General features: G+C 38.9%; 1 protein-coding gene across 1 annotated transcript in view; it reads right to left on the bottom strand.

Moving 5' to 3' along the window:
* MFSD8 (major facilitator superfamily domain containing 8) overlaps positions 1-13,855 on the bottom strand; it is a 626,971-nt gene that overhangs the window by 123,473 nt on the left and 489,643 nt on the right. The window contains exon 10 of the mRNA XM_044061750.1: positions 7,364-7,467. Within this exon, the coding sequence (XP_043917685.1) occupies positions 7,364-7,467 (104 nt within the window). The remainder of the gene's footprint in view (positions 1-7,363; positions 7,468-13,855) is intronic.

The following is a 13,855-nucleotide window of genomic DNA, read 5'->3' as shown; positions in this document are numbered from 1 at the left end:
ATAGATAAACTGAAAACTAGTCCTGTTGTACAATTGTCTGAAAACATGATAACATTTTGACAGTGTTACCTAAACACAGAAACTGAAATTTGTTATTGTTATATTCTGGAGACTAAACTATTAATATATTTTTGTCTGTATTGCCTGAACATAGATAAAAACAAACTGAAACTAATACTGTTATATAACTGATAACATACATACTTACTTTAACTCACACATTTTAACTTTAAACAAACACTAACGAAATAAATTAAACACATAGTCAACTAATGCACCACAGCTCTTGCAAAATTTTACTCTGCTTTGTCTCACTGATGAGGTAAAGGAAGACCTTTCTATAGTTAGGCCTTTTAAACCTCTTCATCTCTTATGCAAGGCTGGGTGGCTAAAGTTCTTGATTGCATTTAGTACTATGTCCTTAAAATAACCTTTGCATCTTTAACAATTATAAACTGATAGCACTGTTTGTTGCCCTGACTTTATTTACAGTTTTCTGATGAAATAAACATTTGCTGCTAATGAATTTTTGCAAGTCTGTAAGCAAACTGATAACCTTAAAGGAAAACTAAACTAGTAATTTAACACTGTACATTTCTTCACCTGTTTAAAATTAATCTTAACTGTTGAACTTTTTACATTTACTCTCGTGACCCTCAGATTTTAACATACTTTTCTGTGAGTGAAACTCCACCCACTGTCTCACCATAAATGTTCCTTTAGCTGACATAATTTAACTTTTCAGTACTACTGAATGCTGCAAGAATTTATCATTATTATCTACAATTTTCTTTATAAATGCATTAAACTGATTTTTTTACTATACTACCTTAAGACATACAGTACTCTCCTTAATTTAGCTTGCTAAGCTGGCTGCTATCTGATCTGGTGTGCTTGGTAAACCGTAATTTCTGTATGAAACATAGACAACCTTAAACTGATTACATAAATACATTTATTACCAGATTTAAAATGATTTGATTCTGGACATTTACTTGTTTATTTTTCATAACATCAGAACTGAACCTGTGGCTTTATTGACACATATTTATGATGTACTGTTTTTATGCATAGAATTTGAACTCTTGACTGTACTGTCACTTTTACAATGTAGCACTGACTTTTACATTCTGTAATTAACAACATTATTTAATATTTGTGAATGCTTTTTTTGTCTCTATCTATATTAAGATATTGTTTATGCATTGCAACACTTTAATACAAAGCCCTTAACTAATGACTGCTAAACAAAACAATAACACAAAAAATTAATTTGCCAAATCTGTAACTGTAAACCCTTTATTCTGCGAATTAACTTGACTGTCACTTCTGATATACCTTACACAACACAGATGCATACTGTTACCCTTTTTTCTAACTGGCCACACCCAATATGTCTTTCAGAGGAATTTAGCTCTGTCAGCTGAACTGGAATTTATTTTATTTTTAAACCATAAATCTGCATGTTCCTGTCTTAACCATTTTTTTTTTAAATTATATACATTTGCAAAAATGTTGTTACTGAAGTCTAAAACAGCATATAACTCTAATGACATGTCTATACCTGGTATGGAGTTGTTATACTTTGAACTGTTAGCTGCTGTAATCTTTGACCTTTTAAATTTATTTATTTAACATTTGTTAAATGGGAAAGTCCAACTTGGAACAAAGCCAATTTTCAGAGAAGGCCTGGGGAGAAATGCTGCAAACGCATATCTTTGTAACGTGGAAGGAAACCGGAGCACCCAGAGGAAACCCACACGAATGCAGGGAGGACATGCAGACTCTGCACAAAAGGCACTCCAGCCGTGAATTGAACCGGAAAACCTCTTGCTGTGAGGTGATAATGCTACCACTGCACCACTGAGCCGTCTTAAATCCTAACAAAACTGCATTTGTGTCCACTAATAAAGATCTATGTGTAACTGAAGTTGATTTGTCTGTATTAATCAGTACATTATTCCATAATTTTTCTGTAAATAATGCAATATTGTCATTTCTTTTAACCTTAAAGAATAACAGATAAATCTGGTTTGATACTGGACTGCCACACCCTTTACCGATGAGCTTAAAATTCTTTGTCATAGAACTAGCAATAACACTGATTCTGGCTATGAAATGTGTTATTTCTTGCTCTGAAATAGTAGCTGGCAATGAGGTCTGTACATTATCCCCCCTCAGTGCAATATTTTCATTTGCTTGTACACTGATGTTTTTGTCCGTCTTTATTATATTGATACTGATGTTTGTACCTGGAATTCCATGTAAACAAGAATGTATTACTTGACATGTTTATACAACAGGTATGCAAAATGACTTTTACTGATGAATTTAAACTTTTTTTGAGCTGTTAACTAAAAAAAATACATATAAAGTCTTGCATAACTGTATGATTCTGGAAGAATGTGTCCTGTCGTCTGTAGCTTTTTAACCTTTTTCTTGCTTTTTGGTGGAGTGATGTCACACTGGCAACTTGAAAGTTTGTAACTGGCTAATGTCTTTTATGTTCTGATGGAACACTGATGAAGTCTGTTGATTTAGTGTTGGTCTGTTGAAGTTCTTTGAGGCTTTCTCTGAAGTAAACGCTGGTGCTATGCAGTTTGTCTAACAGCTGCAATTACTGTATGTAGAGGCTGTCTGCTCTGGCTGTTTTCTATATGAAGTTTATTAGTGGTGTCTTACTAAAAAGTCTGCTCTATAAGGAGTAATTGTAGTGCTGTTGGCTGTGGCCTTATTCTGTATGGAGTTAAAAGTCTCTTGTCTGGAAAAGCACTTGTGTGCTGCTCAAAAGTCTGTTACAAAACATTTGCTGTAGTTACTGATAGACTAGAAGTGTCACTGTAAACTGTTAATGAAACCCTGAATTTAAGCTGGCTGCTGCACTAAAAACTGTACTTGAAAGGGTTACTCTCTACAGCTGTGTCTGTTGAAATTCTGAAATTTGCTCTGTAGAACACATGTAGTTGAACAAAACACTGCTATTCTGTAAATTTTTGTAAAATACACAGTCTGACTACTGATGCAAGGTTGCTATGAGGTTTTTGGACTTTTACCACATTCACAGTGGACATCATTGAAAGAACTGATGAGACTGTACTATACTGTAATTAACTGGAAATAACTGAAATGAGACTGGAATAAAAGTCTGTTAATTACCCAAACTCATGCCATACTGTCTTTAATTAAAAGTGCTGATAAACAATAACAGTCTGTAGAAATGCTGGAATGCTGGTTAGTAATAACAGTGCTGCTAAATATATCCAAAGTTTCTGCACATGTATTCTGATAGTCTTGAATAATATAAACTGAAGCAGTCTTTATTTGACCTGTCCTCTGTACTCAGGCTTGAGTGTCTGCATTGTAGCTTCCTTTTTTAAAATGCTGGATATCTAATCTTTTCTGTATGTCAGGTGGAACTAACTAACTGACTTTTCTAACTGTATCTGAAGTATATTTTAATAATACCAAAACCCTGTAATGCTTTACATGCCTTCTTAGCTTTGGTTACCAAGCCTGGTATCTAGCATTCCATTGCTATGTACATCATTCCCTTGAGAAAGGAACACTCTGTAAAAAGAACCAAGTCTGTAGCCTTTCCTTGGGAACGGTCATCTCTCATGTTTGACCAGCAAAATTATTATTTCCTTCTCCTTAACTGTCTTTTCTAAAATGTATGCATAAATGAATCAATTCTGACACTACATTTCTAGGCCTATTTTACCTGCATAATGACGAATAACCACTTTAAAATGGAAGTTCCTAATCTAACACTTCTCATTTTCTTTTTGTGGAGGATTTAAAACTGTAGAGTTCATCAGAAGAGGAACAAAGCACAACTGCAAGTAGTCAAAACTTTTTCAGATGATTTAAGAATGTCATTTGGTCTTGATAAATGTGCAAAAGCAACCTTTAAAGCAGGAAAGCTGCAGCACCAAAAAAACATCAGCCTGGGACAGGAATGTGATAACAATAACACATGAACAAATATTAATAAAACTTGCTAAGGAATATTTTAGAAGACAATGAATACTAAAAATAGCACTGACATCTAGGAACAAAGTCCAAGCTATAAATCAATTTGCTCTTCCTGTCCAAACTTACATTTTTGGAGTGACTGACTGGCCCCAAAAGGTGTTGGATCAGTTGGACATAAAAACATGAAGGATGCTTCATGCTCACCAAATGATTTATAAAAATCAGTGGATACCAAGATTATATATTCCCAGTTCTGAAGGAGGCATGGGCCTCCTCGAAATTGATTCATGTACAAATCTGAAATTGTAGGACAGAATACATATCTGCTGACCTCACAAGACCCAAATGTAGTGAAAGTTTTAAAACATGAGAAGAATAAGTCTAAGATGACTTCCCTGCTTAATTTATCAGAAGCATATCAGTGTCAAGCAGGAATGGAAATCAAACCAAAAATAGATAAAAACCAGGCAGCAACTGAATGTGCCAAAAATGAAAGAATATAAGGTAAAGGATCAGATGAGAAGGCAAGAAATGTGGAAAATGCATAACTATAGTTGCAAGTACAAAAAACTCTTGGAAAAACCATGTTGATCAGAACCAAATGCAGGAATGGTTAAGGAAAGGTGAATTTAAACCAAATGACGAAAGGTCAATATTGGCCACCCAAGATAGTGGACTATATACACGATGGTTTACAAAGTCAAATGAACATGTGGGAGAAACAGACAAATGTAGGTTTTGTAAAACAGAATTGGAAATAGTCAGACATCTTGTTGTTGGTTGCGATATACTAATGGCAAAAGGACTGTATACTGAAAGGCATAATAATGTGGCAAGATTGTTACATTGGGGACAGTGCAAACATTATAATACTGAAGTAGCTGAGAAGCTTTGGAAATATGAGCCACAATGCATTACAGAAAATTATGAAGTTTATATCATGTTAGATCACTCATTACCAACAGTTCAAAAAAGGGATGCGAGAAAAGCAGATATAGTAGTCCATGAAAAGAAGACAATACTGTTGTTGTTGTGTCTTTTGGCTTTTCCCGGTTAGGGGTCGCCACAGCGGAACTCCGGTCCGCTAATTATTGGTAGTTGATTTTTACGTACCGGCTTGCCAGGCCTGATGCACAACCTTCAACGAAGGTACGCCCATTCAATCATTTCTCCACGCAGAAGACGCTCTAGCTGAGAATCTAACCGGACAGCGTCTTACTGGGAGGCAAATACTTGTAAATACTGCATGGTCATTCGATTGTTTTAGAAACTGTATTTCTTTGTCTTGACAAATGAACAAATTGTTTTTAATATTATTAACTCTGTTAATACATGTCACACTTTACTAATTTTGTTAATATTGTTAGTAGTTTAGATTACTATACTATATGTACATTGCAAACATTATTAGTATTGTTAATATTGTTAGTAGTGTTAATTTTTTTCTCTGTTGTATGTCAGGAGCTTTTGTCCCCGGGTCTCCGCTGAAAATGGACCTCATGCCAAGTCGGACACTGCCCGGTAAACAAATGAAATAAATAAATAAAAATAAATAAAAGTAGCACTGATCATTGAAATTGCTACACCCAGTGACTACAGAGTCTTATGTACAGAGAGACACAAAGTCATAAAATACTAGGACTTGCAGGCAGAAACGAGGGCAATGTGGAAGAAGGATACCCAGGCAGTTCTAATAGTAGTAGGAGCAATGGGTCTTATAAAAATTGCAATCATACTTAGATATATTACAGATACACATAACTCCACATGAATTACAGGAGTCAATACTGAGCACATTGCGGGTGCTGCAAAGAGCACTGCTGGCTAACATCAAAGATTGAAACTATACTAATTTCATGAACTTAATCCTACTTTAACTTAGGAATGGGATCCATTCCCATCAGAGTATTAGAAACTCAAAAGATTTGGAGAAATTAAATAAGACTTCATCTTTGGCATTGCACTCAAGTCTTTACCTAAAATGATATCCTTGCACATACTCATTCAAGAATGGAACTCTGAGGTATACAAGGAAAGCAGAATCTGGTCCAGTTTTTTCAGAAAGATGTCATGGAGTACTTCTCCAGTTCACCCAACTCATTTATGACTTTCAGCACTTGTGCTAATGAGGTGTAACATATCTCTGAGCTGGCGGGTTAGACAGAATTGTTTGCTGAACATGCCTGAAAATGGCAGCATGTGGCTGCTTACCGATGCTTTCATTTTCACAGCTGTTAGCTATTGTACTTCTTATGCTGCTTATACTGTGAGTTATGTTCTTTGTTGGACTTTCTTTAAGACTATCTATTGAGCTTGAGCTGCTTGAACTGTTATTTGATTAGTGGTATCAAGTATCATCAAGAGCAGATTGCTTTTTTACCCAGTTAATCCTTACCCACTATTTGTATGCTATTTTGGGTGTTGAGAACATCAAAGGAGCAGAGCACGGAGAATGTTCCATTTGCTGATCTATTTTCTTGAGCCAAATGATTCGCTGGAGTTTTAGACAGACTGAATGTGAGGTTCTTTTATCAGTTTGAAACTTCAATATCAAAAATGGGAAATAACTGACCTTTTTGGCAGCTGGTTTACTGTGCTTATTTTATGCTTGGTTTACCCATTTTGATATGTTATAGGGATGTTTTGTATTGCTCTGTAGTACTATACTGGTGTTTGTTTACTTAAAGTTTTTATAATTCAACAGCATTTCCATTCAATTCAGTAATATGCATTTTGTTATATGATGTTGTCATATGTTCATTGTTCTTTTTTTCTTTTTGTAAACAGCTTAGGGCTTAAACTCTGTATTAAAGATGAAGTAATGAAAGACAAAAGTATTGTAGCTAAAAGTTGGCAGACAGTTCCCATGCACAAGTATTTTCATCAGCTTCATAGTTTTTGAAACTCAAACTGTTAATGTTTGCTTAATCCCTTCAATTAATTTATTAATTTTCTTACATGCTTATTCAGTCAACTGTTCGATAAATTGGTGAACACACTGACTACAGTTAACATTTTTCAATCATAACCTCACCCATTAGTAAAACTCAAGCTGCATAAAAATTGATATATATATATATATATATATATATATATATATATATATGTATATCAGAGATAAGAATAAATGAGCACATACTGCATTTTATACATCTGCTGTGCAAATGGATATGTTATACAGGTTGAGCGTTCTGGAAAAATAATAACATAAGTACATATACAGTGCATTGCTGTTATTCAAATGTACTACACATACCACAGCTGTGTAAATAACCTAAGCATGAAAGACATAAATGTAATGCATTATATGGTATATGTCTTGCATTCTTTTTTCACTAGCAACAACTAATTTATACACCACAGGAAAAACTATTTAATAAAACTGTACCTGCCCATTGTATGCTTGGGAACTGGTTTCCCCAAGGCAACAGGATGAAGAATCCAGCAAAGATGATCAGTAATCCTCCAAGCAAAATAACTCTCTCTCCAGTCCTAAGATTAACACAGAAAACATTTTAAATTATGCAACAGTTCTCACGTGGCGCCAAATGTATCATATGGATTTTACCTAATTAACAATATAAGGAAAATGGATCAACTGTTAAAATATTGACTAATTTCAAAAGGTCTGTGTCATGACTTTATATACATCAGCAAATATGAAGATGCGGTTTTAAATTTGCTCCTCATGCATTCCTTAGTTTGCTGTCACACCACTTAGTACAACTTCACAGCTTCAGTATCAGAAAGCTTAAAAACAAAATAACAAAAAAGCTTCTGTCATGATCAAATTACATCAATTTCTGAAAAAGAAAAAGTTAATACCTGTCACCATTACCCAGGGAATACATTATTAAGGCAGTATAACTCTAAGGCATCTTAAATGAAACTATGTCAGTACCACCCCCCCACTGAGGCTGGCATGTGGAATGTTAAATTGAGATTCCCTCCTGCCTTACTTGGTGTTTTTTTTCTCCACCAAAATGGATATTAAATATCTTATGACATTTTTAAGAAGAATAGAAGGTACTCAAAAGAAACATTATAGACTCAACTTTAGTATCACCTAAAAAATATTGTTTAGTATAACAAATGTTTTCCTTATCTAACCCTCTGTGCATCATTTCAAATATTTGGCCACTATCTGCTATGTGCTAAACTTCTGCCACACTCCAAAGTAATATAAAGAAATACAAGCAGCCAGAATAAGAGGGAAAAATAAGATTTGCTTTGCATATATAATGGTGTCTACAGTACTTTCTAATGCACGTACAAATGTGAACGACAATTATAAGATACCTTACATGTTAATACTTCATTACAATAAGATAAACATTTATTTACAGCCATACAAAAAGATAAAGTAGTGAAAATACTAAGATTTCAGTTTTAAAAGTACTAATGCAAAGTACTGCAGTTGTAATATAAATATACAGTAATTTAACTGAATCTTTAAGATTAATGTTAAGTGACAGAATTTGGCCCGGATTCACGAAGGCTTGCACGAAGTCTTAGAGTAGAGTAAGACTCCATGCAGCCATCATGTCCGACGAGCGATCCAGGAACAGCCTGTAGGGGCGTGTAAGAGAGCTCCTAAAAGGCTCTTACGGACAGGGCTGGGATATGCAAATTACCTCAATTGCAGGCGAAAGGCATGCAAATGAGGTAGATTTACGATTCAGGAAACCCGAACCTGTCTGAGTAAGAGCAGTGTTATTTGCAGAAATGTACTCAGTTGACAACTGAGTACCACACTGCAAATAGCAAAACTGAGCCGTGACAGCTCCAAATAAAGGTTGCATCCAGTGCAGGAAGCATGCCAATGGCCAAATATACGGCCATTGGAAATGTTTCCTGATGCAATATGAAAATAAAAATATATTTTTTTTCGCCGATTTCCGATGTTTAAGCGTAGCGCAGCGCAGCGCCACGCAAACGGGCTGCGCTCTAAAACCCAGAATACTAAAAATTAAAACCCACAAATGTGGATTTTATTGAAATTGTTAACGTACAATGCAAGGGAATGGCAGGCTGAAGACAACATGGCACCGAGTAGAGGCTGCTAAGGGGGGAAGCTCAGTCTAAGACATGTAACCAAGCATTAGTAGGCAATCCTATGTAAATGAGTGTTCGGATAGTGAATCGCAAGTTTACATACCAAATGAGCACAGTCAGTGGAGTGTAGGAGTAGGATATGGGGAGTAACAGAGTAGAAGATAGGGGACATCACGAGGGGGGTATGTATGAAAGAAGTGAAGCTCATTGGAACAGCGTGGCATGTGTCAGCTGTCATTTATACATCATGGAAAGAGGTGTGTCAACAAGTAGGCTAGGGAAAGCCAAGAAATGGAAGGTGTATGCCGTGGATAACACCAAAGTTTCTTGCTGAATGGGTATGCGCGCGTGTAAACCCGAGTAAGACAGAGTGCGCGCGTGTAAGCGTGAGTGCGCGCGTTTAAGCCTGAGTAAGCATGTATAAGGCTGTTTAAAGAGTTGTAAGCATGTTTGCGCTGGTGTGCGCGCGTTTTAACCCGAATAAGCAAATTTTAGTCCATGTAAGCATGTGTGCGCGCGTGTTAGCTGCTGTGCACGTGTTTGCGCTTGTGTGCGTGGCACTCCCCCCACGAGGAAACAGAAAGGAAAAAGGAAGCACAACAAATAGTAGGAAGCTACCAGGGAGTACTAGCAGAGCTAGCAGGTGAAAACAATCAGAATCAGGCAATTACACAGGCAGTACACTAGCCCAGCCCAGCCTAGCACTTAAAACTCTGCAAACAACAGTCCAGTATGTTTCTCACAACAGACACTGCAGTAAGCTAATAGAAGTGAAAACTGAAAAAGCTTTACTGAGACAAAGAAATGTTAGGGGCTGCCATTGCTGTTATAAGGCGACATATGCAACATGCTGAGGGTGGTGACAATGGAAATGCTGCTAGACAACCCACAGTGAGGAGACGGAGAAGAGTGTACAGGCCCAGGGTAACCTACCAGGGGCTACATGAGCTGGAGATAGTGGAGCGCTATAGAGTGGACAGAGACCTCCTGTAGCAAATTGTTGAGCTGTGCAGGCCACGCCTCACACACAGAACCAACAGAGGGGAACCCATCCCAGTGGAAACCAAGGTATGTATTGGCCTAAGAATATTAGCAACAGGTACCTTCCAGAGACCAACTGGTGATATGATGGGGATATCCAGGCATCAGCATCCAGGGTACTACACCAGTTCCTGGATGCCATGTCAGCACATGTCGGTGATCATGTACATTTCCCCAATTCCCGTGAGGTATTGGCCAGCAATATGCGTCTCTTCCAGCAAATAGCGGAATACCATGAGGTAGTGGGTGCAATGGACTGCACGTACATACACATCAAAGCACCAGCCAGCGAGCGGGGTAGGGTCCACTTCAACCGCAAGAGCTTCCCCTCCAACTGCCAGGTCATGTGTGATGCCCAGGGCATAATACTGAATGTGTGTGCAGGCTGCCCTGGAAGCTACCATGATTCCCATATCTGGCATCTGACACAGCTGTAACAGACATTTGCCAATGGGGACATCCCACATGGTCACCTAGTGGGGGATGCTGGCTATGCACTGGAGCTGTGGCTGATGACACCCATCAGAAACGCACACACACCTGAACAGGAATGCCATAATGAGGCACACGCACAAACACGTAATGTAATAGAGTGTGTGTTTGGGCTGCTCAAGTCATGGTTCCGGTGCCTGGACACATCTGGTGGAGCCTTGCAGTACTCACCAACTACATGTACCCAAATTGTCATGGTATGTGTTATGCTACATAATATGATCCTGCGAAAACAGCTGCAGCAGGACCAGCATAGGCCTGGGCCAAACAGCCCCCCACCATTGCCAAGGCCATCACAGGCAGAGCGCAACTCGGAGGAGGAACAAAGTACAGTTTTGTACCTACCATAAATGTAGATGTTCGCATGTTCACCCTGCTTCAATCATCACACTTGGGTTATCCTGCCATCAGGCGGTCCCGCAGTCGGCCCGAATTCCAAAGTCTTGGTCCGGCGTCGGTTGCTGTCGCTTCTTCCCTGACATCAGTGCGCCAGGGGTATATAAGAGGCATCCAACGCCATTTTCTTCAGTTTTTCTTGCCCCAGATGTCAGGTGCCCCCAAAAGGTAGGCAAAAAAAAAAAAAAATATATATATATATATATATATATATATATATATATATATATATATATATATATATATCCATATGGCTATATGAAAATAAAACAAAACCCTTAGGTACAAGCAAATACACCACAGAGGTAGAATAGGATAAAGTGGTAGAGATAAGTTCAGCTAGTTCAGAGGGGTTGGAGGGAGGGTAACCTGGACTGCAGCAGGGTGAACACTCGAACATCTACCTTTATGGTAGGTACAAAACTGTACTATGTTCATCGTGTTACCCTGCTGCAGTCATCACACTTGGGTTGAATCCCAAAGCTAAGGAGGGGAGGTGGAGTCAAACAGGGTTCGAAGAAGCTAGTAGGCCCTGCAAAACTGCAGTGGCAAAACCAGCTCTAGATTTAGAGTAAAGAGGTAAGTGATAGTGTTTGGTGAAGGTGTGCACTGAACTCCAAGTAGCAGCTTCCAGAATATCCTTGGTTGGCACTCCCCTGAGAAAGGCTGCTGCTGTAGCCCTGGTGGAGTGGGACCTAATGTTAGCAGGTACTGGTTTCCCATGATGTTTGTAGCAGAAACGTATGCAATGTCCGATCCATTTAGAAACGGTCTGTTTTGAGATAGCTTTTCCTTGTGATCCTGTAGCATAGGCTACAAAGAGCTGGTCAGTTTTTCTGAAAGCCTTAGTTTTATCCAAGTAGTAATGTAATTGCCTGTGAATGTCCAAAGAGTGCAGGAGTCTTTCTCCTTTGTTCTGGGGATTTGGGAAGAAGGTGGGCAAGTGAATGGTTTGGTTTAGGGCCACACTGGATACCACCTTTGGCATAAAGGAAGGATTAGTTCGTAGAGAAACTCTGTCTTGATGAAAAATGAGGAAAGGTTCCACTGCCATTAGTGCCTGTAGCTCTGAGACTCTTCTAGCTGAGGCTAGGGCAGTTTTCCATGAAAGAAATTTTAAATCAGTTGAAAAAGCTGGTTCAAAGGGCGGTAGTGTAAGCTTTTCCAGGACAAAGTTGAGATCCCAAGTAGGTGTTGGAGCTCTCCTTGGCGGTCTTAAGTTCTTAGCCCCTCTGAGGTACTGTCTTAGGAGTGGATGTGAAAATAAAGGAGGATCCGTGCTGTAATGAGCTGAAATTGCTGAGGCGTGGATCTTAATAGATGAAAAGGAAAGTCCTTTGTGTAACATCTCAGTTAAATATTGTAGAATCTGAGGAATGTTCGCTCCAGGATTTAGGCCTTTAGCCTGGTTCCAGGCGCAAAATCTTTTCCATTTGTCTGAGTAGGTTTTCCTGGTGCTGGGCCTCCTGGCCTCCAGAATGACATCCATAACAGCTTTGGATAAAGGTGTTGGCTGGTTCTTTAGGTAATTTGCCATGCAGCCAGGTTTAAAGTCTTGAGCTGGCTGTGTAGAATCAGATTGTCTCACTGGGTGAGCAGGTGAGGAATTTGTGGCAAAATCCATGGTGGGCCCAGGGCCATGTTCCTTAAAATTGGATACCAATGTTGGCGTGGCCAGTCTGGTGCAACGAGAATCATTTGTGGCCTCTCTAATCTGACTTTCAGCAGTACCTTTGCTAGTAGAGGCAGTGGAGGGAAGGCATATGCTGTTACTGTTTTCCAACTGAATGAGAGGGTGTCCACTTTCCAAGCTAGTGGATGGAAGGTCCTTGTGCAAAGTTTTTGCAGTTGGTGGTTGTGGAGGCTTGCAAACAGATCTATGTCTGGGCATCCCCATTTTTGAGCTATCATTGCAAATACTTGTGGATCTAGTTTCCATTCGTGTGGATCCATGATGTTTCTGCTTAGGTCATCTGCCAATGTGTTTTTCTTTCCTGGCAGGAATTGTGCTTGTAATTGAACCTGGTAAGACAGTGCAGTGTTCCACAAGGTCATTGCTTGCCTGCATAGAGGGTAGGAAAGTGTGCCCCCTTGCTTGTTTATGTACCACATAACTGTGGTGTTGTCTGTCCTTATTAGTAGTTGTCCTGGGTGTAGAAGGTCCTTGAAAGCTGTTAGGGCATTCTGCACTGCTAGCATTTCTTTTTGATTGATATGCAGGTGTCTGTGATCTGTAGTCCATTTGCCCTGAATGCACTGTCCTGCCATGTGTGCTCCCCAGGCATAGTCCGATGCATCTGTTGTCATACTTTGCCTGGCTGTGGGTAAGGTGAAAGGCTGACCCCTGTTGAGGTGACATGCTTGTGCCCACCATAGAAACTCTTGTTGAAGGCAGGGAATGAGTGGAATCATTGTTTCCAAGCTGTGGCTGTGCTGAGTCCATACACTTTTCAGGTACCATTGTAATTTCCTCATATGCAGTTTTGCAAATGGTATTAGTAGTATGCAAGATGCCATGAATCCCAAGGCCTGCAGAATTTTTCTTGCAGGGAGTTGGGTCTTTGTTGCCATTATTTTGAAATACTGAAACAGCTGTCGTTGTTTGTCTGGCGTGAGATAAGCCATCTGGGATGTTGTATTCAAGCTGGCACCCAGGAATATTATGTTTTGTGAGGGCACTAGTTTTGATTTATTTTCGTCTACTGTGTACCCTAGGCAACTTAGAAGGTGTTTGAGAAATGCCAGATGCTGTAAAAGAATGTCCTTGCTTTCTGCTTGAATAAGACAGTCATCCAGGTATGGGTATATTTGAATTCCTCTTTGTCTGCAGTATGCAATTACTGGTGCCAGGCATTTTGTGAAGACCCTGGGCGCAGTAGATAAGCCAAATGGCAGT

The sequence above is a fragment of the Protopterus annectens genome, chromosome 2.part0, assembly GCF_019279795.1.
Source record: "Protopterus annectens isolate FY-2018-M chromosome 2.part0, PAN1.0, whole genome shotgun sequence".
NCBI lineage: Eukaryota > Metazoa > Chordata > Ceratodontiformes > Protopteridae > Protopterus > Protopterus annectens.
The sequence above is the reverse complement of the archived record's forward strand: the minus strand, read 5'-3'. Positions and strand labels throughout refer to the sequence as shown.